The sequence below is a fragment of the Branchiostoma lanceolatum genome, chromosome 12, assembly GCF_035083965.1.
Source record: "Branchiostoma lanceolatum isolate klBraLanc5 chromosome 12, klBraLanc5.hap2, whole genome shotgun sequence".
Taxonomy (NCBI): Eukaryota; Metazoa; Chordata; class Leptocardii; order Amphioxiformes; family Branchiostomatidae; genus Branchiostoma; species Branchiostoma lanceolatum.
The window spans coordinates 18,244,646-18,271,145 of record NC_089733.1 but is presented as its reverse complement, the minus strand read 5'-3'; the positions used below and the strand labels follow the sequence as shown (position 1 = coordinate 18,271,145).

Genomic DNA, 26,500 nt, shown 5'->3' with positions numbered 1-26,500 from the left:
GAGATGAACATAAAGGACTAAAACAGAATATGAACGGGGTGGAATAAATAAATGAATAAATATATAACATACATTTGTTGAATGTGTTGTTGTTTACCTTGAATAGTGGATGACGTGTTCCATAGAAAAATGTATAAGATGAACGTATGATGTATGGAATAAAAGAGAACAGTTTTTGTCCACCCTGAGTGGAAAATAAACCAGTCTACGTCAAGGGGCTCAATGCATTATTAGGGGTAGATGGGGAGGGGCGCACGGTAACAGATCTGACTGGCGATTAGAAGCATGGGGGCGGGTGTTCTTCTTTCATACTGCTTAGCCTCTAGAGATTAGAGATTACTATTGACTATTGATCTCTTCTCAAGCACAGGCTTGGCAACGGTGACCTTGAAGGTGGGTAATGACCTTGACCAGACATTCCGTCCGTACCAGACTTCCTTGTCCGTCCCACCATGCATTTATTTATTTATACAGGGCAAATACAACTCAGGCTGTGACATAACAGAAATTAAAGAGGCTATTGCCTGTAATTTCTGTTTCTAAACAACAATATAAAATACATAAATGTCCAGAGTCTATGTGGGCGCATACTCCAAACCCTTCCAGTCGGTGTGTCTAGTCTGGATTTGAAGGCATTGACAGTCTCAGCTGCTACCACGTCCGCAGGAAGGCTGTTCCAGAGGTTAATTGCCCTAACAGTAAAGAGGTTACGTCTCGTTGACTTCTTGGCTAGGACTTAGGCGATCTTGTAGGGTTGACCCCTGGTGCGAGTATCAGTCTTAAAGTTAAACAGTCTTCTTGGACGTTTGTGCATGTACAAGTGTTTTTTTACAAAACAAGTGACCGGTATGGAAAAATAAGGTAAATGAAGATAAAGACGCTAAGGAACGTACGTAACTAATTTTTTATGTGCAAAAAACAAGTGAATTTAGTGTATTTGTTAATATCTATATACACACACGGACGTGTGGGGGTGGCTCAGGTCTCATTCTTAAGTCACTCCGCGCGTGTAGACGGACTCCCAAAAATGAACGGCTGCATGAACGTGTGTTTACATCATCATGACGAACGCGCCTATGTAAAACACGTTTTATATCATGTAAGCCTATGGGGTGAAACTCATAAAATGAGACCTTCAATGCTGCAGGGTCCTCACCAGCTCAGGTTTGAACAGAGAGAGGGATCCCTCCTCAGCCACAACAGGCTCAAGTTCGTTCCATTCTTTGCCCGAGGAAGAACGAGAGCCTGTAGCATTTGTTCCTGCACGCGATGACCACCAACATATCTTCGGTCACACAAGGCCCTTTTCCCTGATCGAAACAGTTGCGAGGGCTAATGTCCAGTTTGAGCTATTAGTAGAAATAAAGAAAGATTTGCCAAAACCACAACAGTAAAGCGTCGGCGATCTGTGGTTTGACCCATTTTGAAGTGCTAACCAGGTTTGTAACCTCTCAACTTTGACCCGCCAGTGAGCTGCATTCCGCCATTTTGTTTTGCGTTATCTTCTCTGAACTGACGCGATTTTTACTGAATTCCAGAAGTTCTGAAGACCATCAACTAGAACAGAACTGCAGGTAAGACCTGTTCTTGTCGTTAATGCGTCCTTGTTGGTGCTTGTTCAGCGGTAATTATACCAGTAGAATTATATGTGTTTTTGTGGTCGGTATAGTATTTGAAGGTGAGGGGGGGGGGGGCAATGGCACTGTAAAGCATGTAATATATAGGGAGAGAGGCAACACATTTTGGACTTGGATGCCCAGTTTTCTATAATTTTGGCCGTACTAATAAAAAGGCCCAGGGGACCGTGAATAACTACCGTCCTCGGCAGAAGTGCAGCAAAGGCTTGGTGCTTACCTGCTTTGAAGCTGAATGTCAGAATTGTGTCCTATTTTTCACTTCAGCTCTTTTGGATTTTTGTACCTATATCATTAGGCGGCTTTTTGGTTTTCCCCATTAGTTTTCAGGGGTAATGATCAGGTTTACGCAGTAATACTGTTACTTCATTAGACTTCATTAGAAGAAATGAATATATGTTTTACTGTCCAGAAGCCACCCCTCCACCCGTTGCAGAGTTGGAACATTCCGATGGAGAACGGTGTGCTGGACCACTTCGCGAAGGAGATGCGCTGCACTGAACACCCTGGGAACGAGAGTGACTGTACTGAACAACCTGGCAAGGAGAGTGACAACAGGGAGACCCAGACAACAGACACGGGTCTGCAGCAGGAAATTCCTGTGCAGCAGAAAACGTGTGATGTGAGCTTTCCCCAACCTGACAACAACCCAACCTCACAGGTACAGGACAGAAGAGGCAACATGGGAAGGCATGTGGTTAAACAGACTTGTGATAAACCCTACATGTGTGGGGAGTGTGGGTACAGGGCAGCTCATAAGTCATTTTTAGCTCGACATATGAGAACCCATACAGGAGAAAAACCTTACAAATGTGACCAGTGTGACTATTCTGCTGCACAGAAAGCCGCTTTGGACCAACATCTAACGAAGCACACTGGCAAGAAACCCTACATGTGTGGGGAGTGTGGGTACAGAGCTACTCACAGGGCTTTGTTAGCCCGACATGCGAGAACCCATACAGGAGAAAAACCCTACAAATGTGACCAGTGTGACTATTCTGCTGCACAGAAATCTAATTTGGAACAACATCTAGCAGTACATACTGGTGAAAAACCCTACATGTGTGGGGAGTGTGGGTACAGGACAACACAAAAGTCTGCCTTATCCCAACACATGAGAATCCATACAGGAGAAAAGCCCTACAAGTGTAACCAGTGTGAATATTCTGCTGCAAGGAAATCCGCTTTGGACCAACATCTAACAAAACACACTGGTGAGAAACCGTTTATGTGCGAGAGGTGTGGATACTGGGCGGCTCAAAAGGCTGACTTATCTAAACATATGAGAACGCACACAGGTGAAAAACCTTACAAATGTGACCATTGTGACTATTCTGCGTCAGTGAAATCTAGCTTGAAACAACATTTAGCAAAACATACTGGTGATCAAGAAAAACCCTACATGTGTGGAGAGTGTGGGTACAGGACAAGTAAAAAATATCACTTAACCTTACACATGAGAACCCACACTGGAGAAAAGCCATATAGCTGTCACCTATGTAACTACTCTGCAGCTACAAAATCTCAGCTGACCGTACATTTGACAAAACATACGAAAGAAACTAAACCTAGTACAAGTGTAACAAATGCACAGTATACAATATTGTCCCCTTGGTCCTCTTGAAACGTGAAGCCCCATACGGAAGAATACCCCCTTCCGAGTGACCATGTTAACTGTATACATGTAGTCTTTATCCTAACCAGGGACCGATAAATTCTATGAAATTAAGAAATCTACATTAAATGCTGGCTGACATATTCAGCATACAATGGATGTAGATGTAGGTTTTGCACCTTTTAGTGATAATTTTAATGAATCACATTAACCCAAATAAAACGAGTGTCAACAAACCAAAGATTGTTGGTGATGATTTATGTTTATATTTAAAACGTTACAAATCTAGATTAATGTTGGGCATTTGGCGAGAATGGTAAGGTCTCAATACAGTTGGTAAATGGGTAGGTGCGCAAGTTGACTGATCTGCTCGATGAGTAAATGAAAGGGGGGCAGGAGAGGAGGAGGGGGGCGTTTTAACATCTGTGTGATAAAGGAGGGATGGTTTGAAAATTGAAGTCCACTGTCTGTACCGTACATAAGGACATCGTCCATCCTATGGCTAATTTTACCTATTTTACATATCAAAATGTTTATTCATTGTGTTCTTGTGTCCTCTTCCATGGTCGAGGCTGTTGCAAGGAGTATTGCCCAGTATCACCTAATCACCTATTACTAGAGATAGAGGTAGAGGTAGAACAGTATCTTTGCTAGGTTAAGAACCACAACAAGTTATGCGGTGATCAGTGGATTGACCCATTGTCGAGTTGGTATCAGGTTTGTGACCTCTAACCTTTGCTCCGTCCGTGAGCTATCATCCGCCATTTTGTGTTACGTCACCGTATTCAGTATCGTCTTCTCCGAACTGACGCGATTTGTACGGAATTCCAGAAGGCGTGGACACCATTAGCCACTATATACCTATAGGTAAGGCCTATGATTGTCGCAAATCCTTCCTGGTTGGTGCTTGTGCAGCATAGATTAGAATTAGAAGTGTGTTTGTGATCGGTAGTTGATGGGGAGGGGGGCACTGAACTGTAATGCATGGGATGTAACAGCTGCCCTTTGTCGATTTCATGCCCGTAGCCAGGATTTTGAGTGGGGGGGGGGGGGGTTCTTTTTAATGTTTGAGGGACCATCGAGCGCCGTAGGCGCGAGACGAGCGCCGCAGGCGCGAGCTTTCTAGGGTGGTCCGGGGGTATGCCCCCCCCGGAAAATTTTACAAATTGAACCTTCTGATATGGCATTTCCCATGTTTTTGAGAGGATTTCAAAGAAAAAAAATCAGAGACAAAGTTAGCAGTTTTCCTAGGATTCCAGCCCCGCTGGTGATACAAATAAGTCCGTCTTGAAAAAACAACATTGGACGTTAAAAAGTGGACCCTGGAGCGTTTCAAATTCTAACAATTGAACCTTCTGAAAGGGCATTTCCTGTGTTTTTGAGAGAATTTGAGAGGAAAAATCAGAGACAAAGTCAAAGTGAGCAGTTTTTTCTAGGATTCTAACCTGTGTGAACATTGAAAAGCCTGTGAAAGTGGACCTTCAAGCCTGTGGGGGGGTTCGTCCGAACCCCCCCTGGCTACGGGCATGGATTTCTACCTTTAGTATGCCATTAAAATGGTGCTCAAATCGCTAACTATGTTCTTCTATCCCCTGGGAAATATTCGAATCTTCTTACTTGAAAAATGTGGATTTCTCAGGTTAATAGCTATACGAGTCCACTGCTGGTGTTTGGACAAAAGGATTTCTTAAAAATCTGATCTAAAATCGGTTACCCATACCCCTTTCTGGTTCCTAAAAGAAGTAAATATATTGATCTTTCTTTAACTATATTTCCTTTCCATCATTTTAGGGATGGCGGAGTTAACATGTGTGCCTCCCGTTAAAGAGCTTCATGTGGAACAAACTACGAACGAGACGCATATCAAAGAGGAGACGGGAGACACGGGATGGCAACAGGATGAACAAGAGAACGTGCAGTGGCAGGAAACGTATAACGAAGACCAGGAAACCTACGACTACTTCGGCGCAACCCTACCAACCGGAAATCATTGGAACGAGACTTGTAACAGTTGGGAGCAGACAACAGACACGGGACGGCAGCAGGACGAGGAAAGGGACGTTCCAAACGACGAAACGTGCAGTGTAAGAGCGGAAATGCGAAAGTCCAGCTGCAAGCTTCCTACAGGAGAACTAGCTGTTGGACATCCTGGGAAGGAGACGTACGTACCTGGGAAGGAGAGTGATCATCCTGGACACCCTGGGAAGGAAATGGGTTGTACAAAGGACCCTGGTAAGGAGAGTGACAGCAGGGAGACTCTAGCAACAGACAAGGGCCTGCAGCAGGAAACGTGTGATGTGAATTTTCTCCAACCTGACAACAACCGAACCTCACAGCTACTGGGGAGCAAAGGCAACATGGGAAGGCATTTGGTTAAACAGACTGGTGCGAAACCCTTCATGTGTGGGGAGTTCGGGTACATGACAGCAAACAAGCATCACCTATCCGAGCATATAAGAACCCATACAGGAGAAAACCCCTACAAGTGTGATCAGTGCGACTATTCTTCGGCAAAGAAATGCACTTTGGACCGACATCAACTAAAACATACTGGAGAGAAGCCCTACACGTGTTGGGAGTGCGGGTACAGGGCAACTCAAAAGACTCACTTAGTCCTACATATGAGAACTCATACAGGAGAGAAACCCTACAAGTGTGACCAGTGTGACTATTCTGCTGCACAGAAATCCACTTTAGACCAACATCTATCAAAACACACTGGTGAGAAACCCTACATGTGTGGGGAGTGTGGGTACATGACGGCTCAGAGGTCTCACTTATCCCAACACATGAAAACTCATACGGGAGAAAAACCCAACACATGTGTAGAGTGTGGGTACATGACGGCTCAGAGATCTAAGTTATCCCGACATATGAGAACCCATACAGGTGAAAAACCGTACAAATGTGACCAGTGTGACTATTCTACAGCATGGAAATCTAGTTTACGCAAACACAAAGCAACACACACTGATTTGAAACCTTACGTGTGTGGGAAATGTGGGTTTAGGACAAATCAAAGGTATAACTTATCACAACATATGAAGACCCATACTGGTGACAAACCCTACAAATGTGACCAGTGTGACTATTCTGCTTTGAGAAAACATCAGTTGGACTTCCATTTGGCAAAGCACAGTGGTGAGAAGCCCTACATGTGCGGAGAGTGTAGTTTCAGGACAGCTCAAAAGTATCATCTATCCCGACACATGAGAATCCATACAGGAGAAAAACCCTACACGTGTGACGAGTGCGACTTTTCTACTGGAGACAAATCCAATTTGGTACAGCATCGCCTAGCTAAACACGTTGGAGAGAAACCCTACTTGTGTGACCAGTGTGACTATTCTGCTGCACAGAAATCCACATTGGACCAACATCTAGCAAAACACACTGATGAGAAACCCTACATATGTGGAGAGTGTGGGTACATGACGGCTGAGAGGAATAAGTTATCCCGACATTTGAGAACCCATACAGGTGAAAAACCTTATAAATGTGACCAGTGCGACTTTTCTGCTGCAGATAAATCTGGTTTACGCAAACACAGAGCAAAACACACTTGTTTTAAACCTTACGTGTGTGGGCAATGTGGGTTCAGGACAAATCAAAGGTATACCTTATCACAACATATGAAGACCCATACAGGTGAAAAACCCTACAAATGCGACCAGTGTGACTATTCTGCTTTGAGAAAACATCAGTTGGACTTCCATTTGGCAAAGCATAGTGGTGAGAAGCCCTACATGTGCGGGGAGTGCAGTTACAGGACAGCTCAAAAGTACCATCTATCCCGACACATGAGGACCCATACAGGTGAAAAGCCCTACAAGTGTGACCAGTGCGACTTTTCTACTGGTGACAAATCCAATTTGGTACAGCATCGCCTAGCTAAACACGCTGGATAGAAACCCTACATGTGTGGGAAGTGCGGGCACAGGACAACTCGGAAGTCTTCCTTATCCTAATGTGAGATTCTGCACAGGAGGAAAACCTTATATTTGGCATCTGTGCAACTACTCTGCTTCTATACTCTAGACATTTGAGAAGACACGCGAAAAAAAGTCTGATTAATACGTGCAACAAATGTACAGCATACAACGTATGTACTTGTTATTTTGTGTTAAAGTTGACCGTTTATTTGTTTTGACTTATAATGTAAAAATGTTCTCACAGGATTGGATATTTTGTCATCTGTTTACTAACTTGTTTTAAATAATTGTTGCGAAAGAATAACCTAACATTTGCAACAAAAAGTATATTTTGTACACTAGTATTCTCAATGTTCAATTTTTATAACTATAAATTATAGTGACATGTTCAAGAAAATGGCGTATTTTTTTCTGATATGTTTTGTCTTGTCTTGTCTTGTCGTGATACTAGACAAAACCCCGCGTGGGGCATAGTGTCTAGGACTTATGGTCAGAGGCCTTACCCAAGTGTGGCCGGTGGTGGTGGTGCACGCCGTCAACAAGAAAAAAAGTGGTGCAAAAATAAACGAACAAAGTAGTGCTGTACATTGCCACACTAGGTATAGGCTCCTCCCCTTACAGCTGGGTGAAGCCGGGGTAACCATAATACTTGGCCACCCCAGCTTTAAAGCTATCTGTAGTCTTGGTTTCGATAAGATGTTGCGGAAGTGCATTCCATTCTATGACTGTGTTTGGGAAAAAGCTGCCTCGGTATGTTTCTGTCTTACAGGCGACTGTGGTAAAACGTTGCTGGTGTCCTCTGGTTATGTTAGTATCTCTTGTGAGGATATTGTGGATGGGGATAGCAATAAGGTTATTGACAGCTTTGTACATAAGTGAAAGACGAGCAACTTGTCTGCGCTGTTGAAGGGTGGGCCAACCGAGGGTTTGCAGAGTGTGTGTAATGCCTGTAGTCAAACGGTAGTCGCCAGTGGCGAACCTGGCGGCACGCCTCTGTACTGCTTCTAACTTGTCCTCAAGTTTGTTTGTTTGTGAATGTATGCGTTTGTGGGGGTCCCACACAGAGTCAAGTTTGGGTCTAACAATGGACAAATAGGCTTGAGCTCTGATTGATCTACATGCTCCTCTCAGATTCCTTCTCAAGAATCCTAAAGTACTGTTTGCTTTAGCTGCTATATAATCTATGTGTTTATTCCATTTCAAGTTGTGTGAAAGTAAGATACCTAGGTAAGGGTGTTGCAATGTAGACTCAAGGGGCTCTGAGAACATTGTGTATAAGTGCTTAGAGGCTCTTTTTGATTTGTGTATGTGCAGAATCGAACACTTCTTCACATTAAAGCGTAACTGCCAACGATCCGACCACTTACACAATTGATCAAGATCCTTCTGTAGAGTGTGTTGATCTTCTTCCTTTATAATGGGGTTTCAAAATAAAGCGTGTGTCGGCAAAGCCTATGGTGGCAAATGTGCTAAAATAAAAGTGGGATAGCCTACATGAAATTGTACCTAATACTGTATAGATGAAGTTTCTGCACCTGAGATAGTTTCAAGAATAATAGTTTCGATGATTTGACTTGACTTGACTTATGTCGGGTGCCAATCTCCCTCCTCTGTCACCCGAACCACTGTAGCCGCCCAGAAGCTCCTGTCCTGCATAGCCTTCCCCACGCCATCAGTTTGTATGCCGGTGTCTCTTTTAAGGACATCTATGTATGTTCCGTTAAGGGTGGTCTTCCTTGTCTTCTTTTCCCATGTGCTGGGGTCCATAACACTAAATCCGAGACTATTACATTTACCCAATTTAACGGAATGTACACAAACCCGAGTGTTTCACCTAGACGTACAAATAGAGGTAGAACGACTCATTCGCCAGGCTCAAAACCACGGGTGTAAAGCGTTAAGCGGCGATTCGTGGTTCGACCTATGTCAAATGTGTATAAGGTGTGTGACCTCTCAACTTTGCCCCGTCGGTGAAGTGAGCATCCGCCATTTTGTTTTGCCCCAGATCGTTTTCTGTATCATCTCCTCCGAACAGACCCGGTTTTTAAGGATTTTCAGAAAACGCGGAGACCGCTAACCACCATAGAATTACAGGTAAGACCTTAAGTTATCGTTAATGCCTCCTGGATAGTGGTTGTTAAGTGGTTAAAAAAAATAATTATGTGTGTATGCGATCGGTAGTTGGGGGAGGGGGGCATTGAACTGTAATGCATGTGATGTAACAGCTGCCCTTTGTCAATTTGTGCCTTCAAAATACCATTAGAAATTATGCGCAAATCGCGAACTATAATTGAATTTAAGTTCACGGTAGCTTAAAGCTCACGGTGTAATTTTCACTGAACTTTAAATTACTAGTAACGGTGGCAGTACGTGATTCACAGAAAAGATGTGTGGACGAATCATAAAAAGTTTCTTAACGGTGATGATAAGTTCACAGTCCAGAGGTGACAGTGAAAACAGTGAACTTAAAGCTACAGTGAAAGAAACAAGAATTACAGTATATTGTTGTATCCTTTGGGAAATATTCGAGTTCTCAGGTAAGCCCATGTGCGCATGTGCAAGGGTGTTAAAGGTGACGGCCCCTGGCTTGCAGTTGTCGTCTCGACAATTGTTTCGATTTGTATAACAAAGCCATTTGTTTGCGTCTTAGGGGCCTTCAGCTTTGACACTGCACGTGCGTACTCGAATCTAAGAATGGGCTTATTATATATTAATTAAAAACTAAAGGTCCACTATTTGCACAAAAGAATTTCTTATGTAAAATCCGTTTACTTGTTCCTAAAATAGTTAAATACCTAGAGAAACATGCGACTTGTAACTGAATCAAGCATAACCCAGCACCAAGAGACCACGTCTAGCGATATAATAGACGTTAAACAAGGACAACAAGAACAACAACAATAAATATATCAATCTACAGAGTTTCTCTTACTATGTTTTTTTTTTTTTTGCTCATCATTTTAGAGATGGCGGAGTTAAGATGTGGACCTCCTCCTGTTAAAGAGCTTCAAACTGTGAACGAAAATCTCATCAAAGAGGAGGAGACGGGAGACACGGGATGGCAACAGGATGGACAAGCGAACGCGCTGCGCCAGGAAACGGACAGTGGGGGCCAGGAAACCTTCAACTACTTCGGCCCGACCCTAGTAACCGGATATGCTTGGAACGAGACTTGGAACGAGAACAGTTGGGAGCAGACAACAGACACGGGACGGCAGCAGGACGAGGAAAAGGGCGTTCCAAACGACGAAACGTGCGGTCTAAGAGCAGAAATGGAAGAGTCCAGCTGTGAGCTTTCTACTAGAGAACTGTGTGCAACTGATTCTAATTTCGAGAAACACAAAGCAAATAACACTGGTTTTAAACCTTATGTGTGTGGGGAGTGTGGGTACAGATCAAATCAAAAATCTAACTTTTCACAACATATGAAGACCCATACAGGTGAAAAACCCTACAAATGTGACCAGTGTGACTATTCTGCTTTGAGAAAAAAACAGTTAAAGTATCATTTGGCAAAGCACAGTGGGGACAAGCCCTTCATGTGCGTAGTGTGTAGTTACAGGACAGCTCGAAGGTCTGACCTATCCCAACATATGAGAGCCCATATGCATACAGGCGAAAAACCCTACAAGTGTGACCAGTGTGACTATTCTGCTGCACAAAAAGCCAGTTTGGACCACCATCGTTCAAAACACACCGGGGAGAAACCCTTCATGTGTGGGGAGTGTGGGTACAGGGCAACTCAGAAGTGTAACTTCTCAGCACATATGAGATCCCACACGGGAGAAAGACCCTACAAGTGTGACCAGTGCGACTATTCTGCTGCACATCAATCCACCTTAGACAAACATGTGGTAAAACACACAGGTGTGAAGCCCTACATGTGCGATAAGTGTGGGTACAGAACAGCTCGAAAGTCATGCTTGTCCCAACACATGAGAACTCACACAGGAGTAAAACCTTATAAGTGCGACCAGTGTGACTATACTACAGCAGAAAAACGTAATTTGGACCAACATCTAAGAAAGCACACTGGTGAGAAGCCCTACATGTGCGATAAATGTGGGTACAGGGCAACTGTAAAGTCTACCCTATCCCGACACATGAGAACTCACACAGAAGTAAAACCTTACAAGTGTAACCAGTGCGACTATACTGCAGCAGAAAAGCGTACTTTGGACCACCATTTAAGAAAGCACACTGGACATCCTTGGGATGAGACTTACAGCAGTTGGCAGCAGGCAAGAGACAGGGGACAGGAGAACGTATTGTGCCAGCAAACGAACAGTGAGGATCAGGACACCTACGACTTCTTCGGCGCAACCCTGCCAACCAGACATCCTTGGAACGAGGCTTACAACAGTTGGGAGCAGACAACAGACACGGGACGGCAGCAGGACGGGGAAAAGGGCGCTCCAAACGACAAAAAGTCAGGTGAAAGAGCAGAAATGGAAGAGTCCAGCTGTGAGCTTTCTACTAGAGAACTGAGTACTGGACATCCTGAGATGGAGATTTACCATCATGGACATCCTGTAAAGGAGATGGTCCACCCTGGACATCCTGGGAAGGAGATGGACCACCCTAAACATCCTGAGATGGAGATGGACCACACTGGACATTCTGGGATTGAGATTGACCGTCCTGGGCATCCTGGGATGGAGATGGTCCACTCTGGACATCCTGGGAAGGAGATGGACCACCCTGGACATCCTGGGATGGAAATGGACCACCCTGGACATCCTGGGGAGGAGATGGACCACCCTGGGCATCCTGGGGAGGAGATGGACCACCCTGGACACCCTGGGAAGGAGATGGACCACCCTGGACATCCTGGGGAGGAGATGGACCACCCTGGGCATCCTGGGGAGGAGATGGACCACCCTGGACATCCTGGGATGGAGATGGACCACCCTGGACACCCTGGGAAGGAGATGGACCACCCTGGACATCCTGGGATGGAGATGGACCATCCTGGGCATCTTTGGAAGGAGATGGACCACCCTGGACATCCTGGGAAGGAGATGGACCACCCTGGACATCCTGGGAAGGAGATGGGCAACCCTGGACATCCTGGGAAGGAGATGGACTGTACGGAACAACCTGACAACAAATCTCCCTCACTGGCACAGGAGGGCAAAGGACATATGGGAAGTCGTGTGGTTGTGCAAACTGGTGAAAAATCCTACATGTGCGGGGAGTCTGGGTACCTTTCTGAGCATATGAGAATCCATACGGGTGAAAAACCTTACAAATGTGAACAGTGTGACTATTCTGCATCAGTGAAAACTGATTTGGACATACATCTAGTAAAAAACAGTGGTGAGAAACCATACATGTATAGGGAGTCTGAGTACAGCGCAACAGAAAAGTCTACCTTATTCGATCATATGGGAAGCCATACAGGACGAAAACCCTACAAGTGTGACCAATGCGACTATTCTGCAGCAACTGAATCTGATTTGGAGAAACACAAAGCAAAACACACTGTTTTTAAACCTTACGTGTGTGGGAAGTGTGGGTACAAAACAAATCGAATATCTAACTTATCACAACATATGAAGACCCATACAGGTGAAAAACCCTACAAATGCGACCAGTGTGACTATTCTGCTTTGAGAAAAAAACAGTTAAAGTACCATTTGGCAAAGCACAGTGGTGACAAGCCCTACGTGTGCGGAGAGTGTAGCTACAGGACAGCTCGAAGGTCTGACCTATCCCAACATATGAGAGCCCATACAGGCGAAAAACCCTACAAGTGTGACCAGTGTGACTATTCTGCTGCACAGAAAGCCAGTTTGGACCATCATCGTTCAAAACACACCGGGGAGAAACCTTTCATGTGTCGGCAGTGTGGGTACAGGGCAACTCAGAAGTGTAACTTCTCAGCACATATGAGATCCCACACAGGAGAAAGACCCTACAAGTGTGACCAGTGCGACTATTCTGCTGCACATCAATCCACTTTAACCAAACATCTAGCAAAACACACAGGTGAGAAGCCCTACATGTGCGATAAGTGTGGTTACAGAACAGCTCACAAGTCATGCTTGTCCCAACACATGAGAACTCACACAGGACTAAAACCTTACAAGTGCGACCAGTGTGACTATACGGCAGCAGAAAAACGTCATTTGGATGAACATCTAAGAAAGCACACGGGTGAGAAACCATATTTGTGTTGGCAGTGTGGGTACAGAGCAGCTCGAAAGTGTGACTTATCCTCACACATGAGAATCCACAACGGTGAAAAACCCTACAAGTGCGACCAGTGTGACTATTCTGCTTCATATAAATCCGCTCTGGACCTACATCTAGCAAAACACACTGGTGTTAAACCCTTCATTTGTTGGGAGTGTGGGTACAGGACAGCTCAAAAATCTATATTAACCAGTCATCTGAGATCCCATACAGGAGAAAAACCGTACAAATGTGACCAGTGTGAGTATTCTGCTGCACTGAAAGGCACATTAGCCGTACATCTTAGACGAAAACACGCGGTGAAGAAACTCTGAATATATGAAAAATTCGGGTACCTGAACAGCTAAGCTTTCAGACTAAGCAAACTGAACTCTACGATAAAAACGCAAGGGTTACGCAACTATTCTGCAGGACAAAATGTGTTCGGTCAACAATAACAACCATACATTGCCAAATGGTAGTCACATTTCACACTGTGTATCTTTTTCTTTTAACTTTATTTGCATCCATATTTATTTGAATACCAGAATTAGTTGTTGATTTTAGGTTCAGATGTAGGATCATCTAAGAATTCCTCCGAATAACAACCATGTTTTAAAAACGATTGTATATATGATTACAAATATTCCTGAATATGTATCAGACAGTTTGCGCTGCAGCCGACCAATGATGATGATGTATTAGAATTAGTTGTTGATATTAGGCTCAGCTGTAAAATCATAAAAGTGGCTTGTTTATTTATAGTTATAATCAACGTGTGAGTAGGGTGACTGAAATGATCGAGTTACAACCCGACTGTCATGTTAACGTTCGTCTTTCCTTTTTATATTAAAGTTGTTTGTTACAAGTCTACAAGCGTATTGTGCTTTCTTTGACGTTTCTCATACGTAATTTGAATATTTGGTGCAGAGGATGATGTGTCCACCAGGCCAGCCAAGTCAGGTGTTATAGTAATGATAAAAGTTTCGTATATAAATATCATGCCATTCTATGTTGTTTCTAGCATGTGACAGCATGTTAATAGGCAGTTGACAGCGTTGATATATATGTGTGACGAAGGGGGAGGCGTAGAGTCCTCTGTCTATCCAGGGCACAAGGACACCGACCAGTAAGATTTGACCAATTCTTTACAAATTTACTTCACCAATTACACAAATTTACAGTCTTGTTTTGCTCACACCACTACCGCTTTTGCTCACACTACAGCTACCGTCACACAAGACCTCTTGACCCCTGGTCGAGATGCCCAGTATGATACTAGTAGATGTATAATGGCATTTTTGCAATGATAAAACCACGAGAGTAAAGCGTTATGCAGCGATCTGTGGTTTCACACGTTGTGAAATGTGTTGTTGTTGTTGTTGTGTCTCGGGTTAGTGACCTCTCACCTTTAGCCCGGTGATTGGCTGATACCGCCATCTTGTTTTTCGTAATTGTCTACGATATCATCTACGACGAACTGACGTGATTTTTACGGAATTCCAGAAGTCGTGGAGACCGCTAACCACCATAGACCTACAGGTAAGATCTTAAGTTGTCGTTAATGCTTCCTGGTTGGTGCTTGTTCAGGGGTAAGTTAGAATTAGGGGTGTGTTTGCGATCGGCATTTGATGGGGAGGGGGGGGGGCAGTGGAACTGTAAATTACGTGTGGGATGTAACAGCTGCCAATAGGTGATCCGTGCTTACAGATACCATCAGAAATTGTGCAGAAATCACGAATAATAATGTTATTACTTTAAGAATCTTATTACTGGAAAAAAGGGTGATCTCTAGGAAGCTAAGACGGCTATTCGGACACCGGAAGTATTTCTTGTGTAAAATCTGCGTCCTTTTCTGGTTTCTGAAATAAGTTAATACTCCTTCTCTCACATGTATTTTCTTAACATCGTTTTAGAAATGGCGGAGTGAACATGTGTGCCTCTCGTTAACAACCCTCATGCGAAACAAACTGCGAACAAGAAGCGCATCAAAGAGGATGAGACGGGACACACGGTATGACAACACGATAAACGACAGAGCGCCAGGAAACGTACAGTGGGGACCAGGTAACCTAAGACTACTATGGCGCAACCAGACATTCTGGGAACTTACAACAGTTGTGAACAGACAACAGACACGGGGCGACAGCAGGACAAGGAAAGGGACGTTCCAAATGACGAAACGTGCGGTGTAAGAGCAGAAGTGGAAGGGTCCAGCTGTCAGCTTTCTACTGAAGAACTGTGTGGTGAACATCTTGGGATGGACATGGACTGTACAGAACACCCTGGGAAGGAGAGTGACAGCAGGGAGACCCAGACAACTTACATGGGCCTGCAGCAGGGAGCGTGTGAAGTGAACTTTCCCCAACCTGAAAACATATCCACCTCACAGGTACAGAAGAGCAAAGGCAGTATGGGAAGGCTTTTTATTAAACAGGGTGAGAAACCCTACAAATGTGGGGAGTGTGGGTACAGGACTGCTAAAAAGTCTCACCTTTCCGCGCATAAAAGAATCCATACGGGAGAAAAACCGTACAAGTGTGACCAGTGCGACTATTCTGCAGCAGGGAAATCCACTTTGGACCACCATTTAGTAAAACACACCGGTAAGAAGCCTTACATATGTGGGGAGTGTGGGTACAGGACGGCTAAAAAGTCCCACTTATCCCAACACATGACAACTCATACAGGAGGAAAACCTTTCAAATGTGACCAGTGTGACTATTCTGCTACACAAAAAGCCCACTTAAACAGGCATATAGCAGCAAAACACACTGGTGAGAAGCCCTACATGTGTGGGGAATGTGGGTACAGGACAGCTAACAGGTCCAACTTGTCTGTTCATCTGAGAACCCACACAGGGGAAAAACCCTACAAGTGCGACCAGTGTGATTATTCTGCTGTAGACAAATCTAGTTTGGACCGACATCTAAGAAGGCACACTGGTGAGAAACCCTACATGTGCGGGGAGTGTGGGCACAGGACAGCTCATAGAATAGCGTTATCCCGACATATGAGAACTCACACGGGAGAAAAACCCTACAAATGTGACCATTGTGACTATTCTGCATCATCAAAATCTACATTAGACCAACATGTAGCAAAACACACTGGTGAAAAACCCTACATTTGTGGGGAGTGTGGTTACAGGACTGCTAAAAAGTCTCACCTTTCAGAGCACATAAGAATCCATACAAGAGAAAAACCGTACAAGTGTGACCAATGCGACTATTCTGCTGCAGAGAAAGCCAAGTTCGGCAAACATCTAAGAAAACACACTGGTGAGAAACCTACTTGTGTGGGGAGTGTGGGTACAGGACAACTCAAAGGGTTAACATAGCCCGACAGATACGAACCGATGCATGTGAAAAGCCGTACAGCTGTGACCAGTGCGACTATTCTGCTGATGAGAAATTCATTTTGGATCAATATCTATGAGAGAACACAGATGATAATTTGGACCAATACGCCAAAGACAAAACCCTACATGTGTGAGGAATAGGGGTTCCGGGCAACTCATTGGTCTGCCTATCCCGACAAATAAGAACACACACAGAAAAAAACAGTGTTACTACCATCTGCGTAGCTACTCTAGCTGGGAAATCCCACCTGTTGATACATTTAAGAAAATAAATCTACAAGGGTGACAAATGCCTTGATTTTTAAACCCTGAAAAACCAAATGGAATAAAGCCTCCAGCTTGTGCCTTATTAACTGCAATCTTCAATTGTGCCCAAAAGGGCTGCTTGTAATAAGGCCGGAGTAAAATTGCACCTTATACTTTATATATAGCTTTAAAAGGTTTCATCTGTGTTAAAATCGACTGTTTATTTTTGGTAGTCTTTTGCTGGTTCTGTGAAAATCTTTGTGAGCAAAGAAATAACGTCAAATGTATTTGGTAAACTTAGATTGGGCCCAAGAGCGCTGATCGTAGTAAAGTCTGTGTAGCATTGCACCTTATACTTTATATGTATATCTAGCTTGAGAACTATGAGAAGGTACGAATAGACGTACTCATTTGTGTTGAAGTCGACTGTTTATTTTGGTAGTTTTTTGCTGGTCCTGTAAAAATGTTTGTGGGCAAAGAAATAACGTCAAATAAATTTGATAAACTTAAGCATCCTTATTTTTTTTAGTCCAAGCTGTTCAATATAGTAACCTAACGTTTACAATGCTCTATTGTCTATAGTATCACTCCAGGAAGAGTAGCTTCATACTATGTATGTAGCTAATGGAGGAAATCAAGTATCCAAGTATGATGTATTCTGTGCACCTGTACATAAGTGTTCATTTAGCTTCATGTTTGCGTCATGTTTTTCCTTAGTCACTAACGAAAGACAGCGGATCCCGCACGCAAGGGCATCGAACATCCAAGTTGTTTTTGTTATTGTTTTGTTTGCTCACATCGTCACCAATACATTCGGTCACAAAAAGGCCTCTTCCGTCGTTGAAAGACTTGCGAGGGGTAATGCCCAGTATCATCTAGAAGGAGAAATAGGAGGTAGAACGGGATCTTTGCTTTGCTGAAAACCGCGAGAGTAAAGCGTTAAGCGGCGATCTGTGATCTGACCCGTTATCGTGTGTGTATCAGGTTTGTGAATTCTCACCTTTGCCCCGTTGGTGAGCTGGCTGACGTTCGCCATTTTGTTTTTACGTCCTCGTCTTCGGATCAACCCCTTCGAACTGATGCGATTTTTACGGAATTCCAAACGTCGTGGAGACCGCTTACCACCATAGACCTACGGGTAAGACGTGTGATTGTCGCTAGTAATTCCTGGTCGGCGCTTGTTCAGCGGTAAATATAGACTTAGGAGTGTTTTTTGCGAACGGTAGTATATTATTCTTGTGATGTAGACAACATAGATAAGCTTCTTATACTTATCAGTAGATCACAGGGAACTCATAATTTGTATTGCTGAGTGTGATAAGAAGAGCCTTGTATGTTGAGTGATGTTAAAAGTCAATAAAGATATGCTGTTCCAGGTTGCACGTCCCCTGTATCCAGACAGAAACTAGCCTCTGATTCAGCACCGCTGCCATACTCAGGTATGTGTTTATAAAATTCTGGTCAAGTGGCCTGAGTGTATCTACTGTTAAAGTAGATAAATGTAATGAAACTGTCTTAAATGATTAAGTTTTTTTGCCTTAAATCTTACAGGTTTATGATCACAAAAGTCACAAAACATAGTTTTATTTTTACCAAATTGAAAACTGTTATGCATGCCAAATACCAAATACCATAAAAGTAAAGTATGTTAGAGAGAGTGCTTTACGTTTCTAGAAATTCTTTAGTCATGATTTGAATGATTTTCAGGTTTTATCTAATTTTGTATCTTCCGAAACAGGGAACACAGACGGGCGGAATTGGTGAAAAAAACATATGCATGTCAGAAACAGCAAAAAGGGACAAGTCTATACAAATTAGTCATGATATAGATACAAATGTAAATGATCTTTCCCAAACAGACAACAGAGAAACAAGTGAGAAATACTTTGAGAGTAGAAATTGCAGTTCTAGGACAACGCTAGATGCGTCAATATGAGTAGCGATACAGGAACAAGACCACATGAACGCTGCAAATGTGAGGTGTGTGGGTACACGGTCACCTTCAAATCCCAATTAACCGCACACATGAGAACCCATACAGGAGAAAAGCCCTACAAGTGTGACCAGTGTGAATTTTCTGCAGCAGATAAAGGTAACTTATGCCGACATATGAGAACTCATTCAGGGGAAAGGCCCTACAAGTGTGACCAGTGCGACTATTCTGCTGTACAGAAGGCAACGTTGGACCAACATCTAGCAAGACATACTGGTGAGAAACCCTACATGTGTGGGGAGTGTGGGTACAGGACAACTCACAAATCTGCATTATTCCGACATGTGAGAACCCATATAGCAGAAAAGCCCTACAAGTGTGACCAGTGTGACTATTCTGCTGCAGAGAAATCCAGCTTGGTCAAACATCTAGCAAGGCACACCGGTGACAAACTCTACATGTGTGGGGAGTGTGGGTATAGGGCAACCGAAAGTTCATACTTATCCCGACACATGAAAACTCATACAGGAGAAAAACCCTACATGTGTGGGGAATGTGGGTATAAAGCAACTCAAAGTTCGAACTTATCCCGACATATGAAAACCCACACGGGAGAAAAACCTTATAACTGTCATCTGTGTAACTACTCTGCAGCTAGGAAATTTCACCTGTCTAGACATTTGACAAGACACACGAAAGAAACTAAATCTACAATTGCGGCAGATGTACAGCAGACGACTCCATAATCACTCCATAATCTTGAAAATCAATATGGTGGAAGATCCCCTCTATGAGCCACCACGTTAACTGTAGTCTGAATCTGTACCTGGGCCCGGTAACTAGTCTGTAGAAAATAAATCTACATTAGGGGCAGACGTATCCAGGCAGGAATGCGAGGATTGTTGCAAATATGCCAAAAAGGGTCGCTTATTTCAATGTCATTATAAAATCATACTTGATATTACATTAATGTAGGCTTTGGTCATGGATAAGTACCTAGGCTATTTTAATGCGTGTTAAGATCGACTGTTTATTTCTGTGTTGTTGTTTTTTTTCAACTTTTATTGTATAAGTGTTGGTATATTTACACAATTATTGATGCAGGCTGATCTGAAGTGGGAGGCCAACGTGTCACAGATGCTTTCAAAAGCCAACAGCCGTCTGTTTCTGTTAAGACGCCTAGGAACGTTCCATTTGTCAGCTCTGGACTTACTTAAGGTCTATACCTCATTTGTACGACCTGTCGTGGAACATTGTGTCCCTGTGTGGAACGCCGGACTTACATGCATGCAGGTTACCAGGTTGGAGCGTGTGCAGAAGAGGGCGCTGCGCACAATTTTGAGAGGACAATACACCACCTATGACTCAGCCCTGCAGCTAACAGGTCTTGAGACACTGAGCGACCGTCGAGGGGACCTATGCCGAAAATTTGCGAACAAACTTAACCCCGAACTCCTCCCACCTACAGTGGGGGAACTACATGGCAGAAACACTAGAAACTGTGGGAAACTCAGAAACATCAAGTGCAGAACTAACCGCTACAAGAACTCCCCAGTACCCTATCTAGTCCACTTACTAAACAATTAATCACAATGGGATACAGAATAGTTTGTTTCATTACCTTTTAAGAATCTTGTTATGTCACCGAGTTGTAGATAAATTTGATTCGTTTTAACCGTTATGGATATTTTGATAATGTATGTCAAGACGTTCTAAGTATTTTCCTTGTGTTTTTAAGATAATGTGATATATGATTGTACAGTGTACGTAATTCAGCTTTTAGCTGCCATGTTACACTTTTTCCTAATAAACCATTCATTCATTCATTCATTCATTCATACAAAGAATAAGCTAACATTTGCAACGTACAATAGGCACATTTTGCATGTACACATAATATGCATATGTACTCTGTTTTCTTAACATTCAGGGCTCGAAATAGTGGGTGCATGTGCACCCAGTGCACCCAAAATTGGAGCTGTGCACCTAATTTTTGACTGTGGGTGCACTGGTGCACCTATATATTTTTGTAGCCTATATAGGGTTAAGGTATTATTGTACACTAGCATACAGAATATTCTTGAAATGTAAGTATAAAAAAATAGGCTGAGCATGATAACTTTTTGCTGTACTTTATTTAATGTATTATTTGTTTGAAATTTTGAAGTTAGCTATAGTTACAGATTGAAGTTCTTAAGAAAGGCAGCAGCGTTAAACTTTGTTCTGAAGAACATTCAACTTTATTTTATCTGGTGCACCCAAAATTCTTTCGGTGCACCCAATTTTTTTAGTTGGGTGCACCAGTGCACCTATTTCCAAATATGAATTTCGAGCCCTGACATTTGTGTTGTTATCTTACAGCGATTTCTATTATGATAACATTTGAGATATTGGGAACAAAATTGTGGAAATATCTCTCAAAATAAACTGATGTTCGCAAGTCCAATTATTTTGTGTTGGTTTATATTGTCCTCTGCTTTGACCGCTAGATATAGGAAGGTGGGCATCCAATCATAATTTTGTCGAAGTTAAAGATTTGTTAGATTAGAATAGAATAAACGTAATTCAAGCCGAAACTTAACTCAATTTCTATTGCTGCAGCAGTGCCTCGAGCTCTAACTTAATTGACGACTGAAACTAGTAGCCAATTCCTCTGTACAATACTCAATAGACTCTTCAACTTCAACTTATTGGGCCCCCAGATAACCCCGCAAGGGGCAAAGTAGGGGGGGAGGAGGTCCCGGGCTAAGGCGGGCAGGCCTCCATTCTAGTACTAACTGACGCTGTTTAGTTTTAGTGGGGTTTCCATTGTGTATGAACTTTTCGGTACAGCACCTACTACAAGGACATCAATCCAATTGGAAAGTGTGAACAATTTGCCATCAGATTTTTTTAGGCCAGCAAGTAATCGGCTATAGCACAAAGGCTACATTCTTGTTGCTTTTGATTTGTTTTGTTTGATCACACCACCACCTTCTGTCACACTTGAAGTAGAAATACAGGTAGCAATTTTGCTAGGCTAAAAACTGCGAGAGTAAAGCGTTACGCGGCAATCTGTGGTTTGACCGATTGTTAAGGGAGTATCAGGTTTATACCCTCTGACCTTTGCCCTGTCGGTGAGCACACATCCGCCATTTTGTTTTGTGTTATCGTCCTCTTGATGTCATCTGCTCCAAACTGACCCGAATTTCAGGGAATTCCTTAAGTCGTGGAGACCGGTAACCACCATAGACCTGCAGGTAAGACCTGCTTTTGTCGTTTATGCTTCCTGGTTGGTGCTTGTTCAGTTTTAAATTACAATTAGAAGTGTGTTTGCGATCGGTAGTTGATGGGGAGGGGGGGCGTTTAATTGTAATGCATGGGATGTAACAGCTGCCCTTTGTCGGCTTGTGCCTTCAATTACAGGTTTGGGTAGCAAAACCTTTGTTGGCTCCGTTGGCATGTGTGGCGGCTGCCATCTTGAATTGTGACGTCACAGGATCGCCATACCATTTTATTGGGAGGGGTGTTTTTTGGGTCGCTCGCGTTCTCTCTATTTTTAACGAATCGGCACACAAGTATCACACACTCAACTGAAATAAAAAGATAAATTAAAAACCAACTCATATTTAAAAAAAAAACCTAATCGCTAAAATAACATAGCAAACCTGAAGTATATGTAGCACAAATACTTATTCTCTAGTACTATACCATAAGAAATGGAGCACAAGTCACCAGCTATATTTTTGTATCCTCAGGGGAATATTCGAGTCGTGTTCTCAGATGAGCCCATTCGTAGATTAGAGTACACATGTGCCGTGTCAAAGGTCAAGGCCCCTGTCTTGTAAACAATTGTTGCAGTTATCGTCTGGACCTTGTGTCGATTTGCACAACGCCCAGTTGGGTTTTGTTTACGTCTCAGAGGCCTTCACATTTGACACTGAACATACCTACGCGAATCTACGACTGGGGTTATTAGCTAACTTCAAGACGGAGCCACTATTTACACAAACGGATTTCGAATGCATGTAAAATTCGCACTTTGCTGGTTCCCAAAGGAAGTAAATATATTGATCTTTCTCATCTTCATGTCGGGAGAGCTTCTCTTACTTTATATTTTTTCTCATGATTTTAGAGATGGCGGGGTTAGGATGTGGACCTTCTTCCGTTAAAGATCTTCATAAGGGAGAAACTGCGAACCAGGCGCGCATCAAAGAGGTAGAGACGGGAGACACTGGATGGCAACAGAGGCACATCAAAGAGGAGGAGACGGGAGACACGGGATGGCAACAGAAGCATATAAAAGAGGAGGAGACGGGAGACACTGCATGGCAACAGACGCACATCAAAGAGGAGGAGACGGGAGACACTGCATGGCAACAGACGCATATAGAAGAGGAGGAGACAGGAGACACTGCATGGCAACAGACGCATATAGAAGAGGAGGAGGCAGGAGACACTGCATGGCAACAGACGCATATAGAAGAGAAGACGGGAGACGCTGCATGGCAACAGACGCACATCAAAGAGGAGGAGACAGGAGACACTACATGGCAACAGACACGCATCAAAGAGGAGGAGACGGGAGACACTGCATGGCAACAGACGCGCATCAAAGAGGAGGAGACGGAAGACCCTGGATGGCAACAGGATGAACAAGAGAACATGCTGTGCCAGGACACATACGGCGAGGACCAGGACACATACGACTACTTCGGCGCAACCCTACCAACTGGAAACCATTGGAACGAGACTTGTAACAGTTGGGAGAAGACGACAGACACGGGACGGCAGCAGGACGAGGGGAAAGACGTTCCAAACGACAAAGTAAGCAGTCTAACTCTAAGAGAAAAAATAAAAGAGTCCAGCTGCGAGCTTTTTACTGAAAAACTGTGTGATGGACATCCAGGGAAAGAGATGGATTTCACTGAACGCCCAGGGAAAAAGAGTGACAGCAGGGAGACCCCCATGGACATTAGTGACAAACATGACATATGTGGGGAGTGTGATTACAAGACAACTCAAAAGGGCCTCTTGTCCCAACATATTAGAACCCATATGGGAGAAAAACCGTACAAATGTGACCAGTGTGACTATTCTGCTGCACAGAAATCCAGTTTGGACCACCGTCTAAGAAAACATACCGGTGAGAAAGCCTACAAGTGTGAGGAGTGTGGATACAGGACAGCTCACAAGAGTAACTTTTCCAACCATATGAGAACTCATACAGGAGAAAAACCCTACATGTGTGGGGAGTGTGGGTTCAGGACAGCTCGAAAGCATACCCTATCCCAACATATGAGGACCCATACAGGAGAAAAACCCCACAAGTGTGACCAGTGTGACTATTCTGCTGCACAGAAGGCAACTTTGGACCAACATCGTAGAAAACATACCGGTGAGAAACCCTACATGTGTGAGGAGTGTGGATACAGGACAGCTCACAAGAGTCACTTCTCCCAACACATGAAAACCCACACAGGTGGAATTGGAAAACCTTACAAGTGTGACCAGTGTGACTATTCTGCTGCACAGAGATCTCATTTAGACGTACATGTCATGAGTAAGCACACTGGGGAGAAACCCTACAAGTGTGATGAGTGTGGTTACAGGACAGCTAAAAAGTCTAACTTATCCCTTCATAAGAGAACCCACACCGGAGAAAAACCTTACATGTGTGGAGAGTGTGAGTACAAGGCAGCTGACAGGTCTACCTTGGCTGTACATATGAAAATCCATCATACAGGAGAAAAACCCTACATGTGTGGGGAGTGTGGATACAGGGCAGTTACGAAGTCTTACTTATCCAAACATGTAAAAATCCATACAGGAGAGAAACCCTACAAGTGTGGGGAGTGTGGGTACAGGACAGCTAACAAGAGTACCTTTTCCAACCATATGAGAACCCATACAGGAGAAAGACCCTACAAGTGTGACCAGTGCGACTATTCTGCAGCAGAGAAATCTACTTTGGCCAAACATAGAAGAAAGCACAGTGGTGAGAAACCATACATATGTGGAGAGTGTGGGTTCAGGACATCTCTAAAGCACCACTTGTCCCAACATATGAGAACTCATACAGGAGAAAGACCCTACAAGTGTGACCAGTGCGACTATGCTGCTGCACAGAAGGCAACTTTGGACCAACATCGTAGAAAACATGAACCGCTTTACTAAAAACCCTGTATGTGTCTGTAGTGCGCAGAACATCATACGTGTAAATAACAGAACAGTACATGTGTTAAACATCTCTAAAGCACCACTTGTCCCAACATATGAGAACTCATACAGGAGAAAGACCCTACAAGTGTGACCAGTGCGACTATGCTGCTGCACAGAAGGCAACTTTGGACCAACATCGTAGAAAACATGAACCGCTTTACTAAAAACCCTGTATGTGTCTGTAGTGCGCAGAACATCATATGTGTAAATAACAGAACAGTACATGTGTTAAACTAAACTGAGAATTGGAGATCTCATACCGATGAATGTTTTCATTGCAACTATTCTACAGCACAAAACGATATCAATAATAATCATACGTTTATTGTAGTTGCTATATTTTGAATCTTGACAGCCTTCTGTTAGCCATAGTAGCGCTTTGTAACAGCAACGATACAGGTACGTGTATATCTATATAGAAGTTTTCTCTCAGACATCGCCAAGTTAAATGAGCTAAGACATACCCAAGAGTTTTTGGTTGCATTCTTTGTTGGTTTTTAAAACGTTACTGTTTGGACTAATGCTGAACATGGGGAGGGAACGACACACAATGGGAGATACTAGTTGTCACGAATGAGGTGAGGTCTAATTATGTACAAATATGTATATGTTTGTTTTATTTGTGGAGTCAAAATGATGTAAACAAAGTGATGGCGCTATTATAATGATAATTTACTTTTTCTAGCTGCCCGGTTGCGAAGTACGTAGAAGAATATCAACGTAAAGAAATCCCCCCCCCCCGCTGCCATGCCTTTGCAAGCATGTTAGTCCACAGCTTGCCTTGTATATATTCTAGCTTTGCGTCATACAAACTAGTAGAAATTCATGTTCTAAAATGATTATTAAAGCTCTAAGTAATATCAATGGTGTTCTTACTCTCTGTGAGGATATCTGGACTCCTATATTGTTGTAATATCAGTTTGTTTCCAAATGTTGGTTCGGTCAATATTATATGTAATTGTTCTTAACTCTAAATGAAAACAGGTCATGGTCGATTAGCCATAGAAACCGTTGGTAAAAGGTATGGAAATTGGAGAAATGATCCATAGAGGGCATTTTAGGACGTTTTGAAAACGTTGCATTTGAAAAAAAGCATTAAAGATTCGAGTTTTTTGGGTCAAAGGTAAATTTACATGTATTCGTCAGGATCTGAGGCCTTTTTGTGTAGGTTTGGTGATTAGAAACATGACGGACGGGGGCGTGTGCGATGTAAGATGATGGGGTTATAAAGGGGAAACTTTATCCCGCACACCATGATATCGGCAATCCAAATGAGACAAATTCTACATATCGCAACATTTGTATTCAATTTTTTTCATTTTTGTTGGTTGTGTTTAGATTTCTCACACCACCACCAACACCTTCGGTCAGGCCTCTTCCCTGGTCGAGAAACTTGCGAGG

At 43.3% G+C, this 26,500-nt stretch overlaps 5 protein-coding genes and 1 pseudogene across 5 annotated transcripts; all 6 read left to right on the top strand.

Moving 5' to 3' along the window:
* LOC136445816 (zinc finger protein 585A pseudogene) overlaps positions 1-3,490 on the top strand; it is a 39,000-nt pseudogene extending 35,510 nt beyond the window's left edge.
* Positions 3,491-3,999: 509 nt separating this feature from the next.
* On the top strand, positions 4,000-7,589 carry LOC136446157 (zinc finger protein 665-like). The gene is made up of 2 exons (XM_066444472.1): positions 4,000-4,116; positions 5,041-7,589. The coding sequence occupies exon 2, from the start codon at positions 5,043-5,045 to the stop codon at positions 7,155-7,157; it is 2,115 nt and encodes a 704-aa protein (XP_066300569.1). The 5' UTR covers positions 4,000-4,116; positions 5,041-5,042; the 3' UTR covers positions 7,158-7,589.
* A 2,864-nt stretch (positions 7,590-10,453) lies between these two features.
* LOC136445815 (zinc finger protein 585A-like) lies at positions 10,454-13,693 on the top strand. The gene has a single exon (XM_066443959.1). The coding sequence runs from the start codon at positions 10,454-10,456 to the stop codon at positions 13,691-13,693; it is 3,240 nt and encodes a 1,079-aa protein (XP_066300056.1).
* A 1,057-nt stretch (positions 13,694-14,750) lies between these two features.
* Positions 14,751-17,340, top strand: LOC136445904 (gastrula zinc finger protein XlCGF57.1-like). Its single transcript, XM_066444128.1, has 2 exons — positions 14,751-14,900; positions 15,275-17,340. The coding sequence occupies exon 2, from the start codon at positions 15,442-15,444 to the stop codon at positions 16,696-16,698; it is 1,257 nt and encodes a 418-aa protein (XP_066300225.1). The 5' UTR covers positions 14,751-14,900; positions 15,275-15,441; the 3' UTR covers positions 16,699-17,340.
* A 15-nt stretch (positions 17,341-17,355) lies between these two features.
* Positions 17,356-19,984, top strand: LOC136445905 (zinc finger protein 501-like). The gene is made up of 2 exons (XM_066444129.1): positions 17,356-18,404; positions 18,704-19,984. The coding sequence occupies exon 2, from the start codon at positions 18,898-18,900 to the stop codon at positions 19,642-19,644; it is 747 nt and encodes a 248-aa protein (XP_066300226.1). The 5' UTR covers positions 17,356-18,404; positions 18,704-18,897; the 3' UTR covers positions 19,645-19,984.
* A 3,392-nt stretch (positions 19,985-23,376) lies between these two features.
* Positions 23,377-25,963, top strand: LOC136445903 (zinc finger protein 665-like). The gene has a single exon (XM_066444126.1). It carries the CDS (start codon positions 23,543-23,545, stop codon positions 25,052-25,054), a length of 1,512 nt encoding a protein of 503 aa, XP_066300223.1. The 5' UTR covers positions 23,377-23,542; the 3' UTR covers positions 25,055-25,963.
* Positions 25,964-26,500: the final 537 nt, after the last annotated feature.

Bases quoted from the DNA above. Each gene is read 5' to 3' on its own strand.
- LOC136445904 (XM_066444128.1), top strand. From the start codon at position 15,442: ATGGCGCAACCAGACATTCTGGGAACTTACAACAGTTGTGAACAGACA.
- LOC136446157 (XM_066444472.1), top strand. From the start codon at position 5,043: ATGGCGGAGTTAACATGTGTGCCTCCCGTTAAAGAGCTTCATGTGGAA.
- LOC136445815 (XM_066443959.1), top strand. From the start codon at position 10,454: ATGGAAGAGTCCAGCTGTGAGCTTTCTACTAGAGAACTGTGTGCAACT.
- LOC136445905 (XM_066444129.1), top strand. From the start codon at position 18,898: ATGAGTAGCGATACAGGAACAAGACCACATGAACGCTGCAAATGTGAG.
- LOC136445903 (XM_066444126.1), top strand. From the start codon at position 23,543: ATGCTGTGCCAGGACACATACGGCGAGGACCAGGACACATACGACTAC.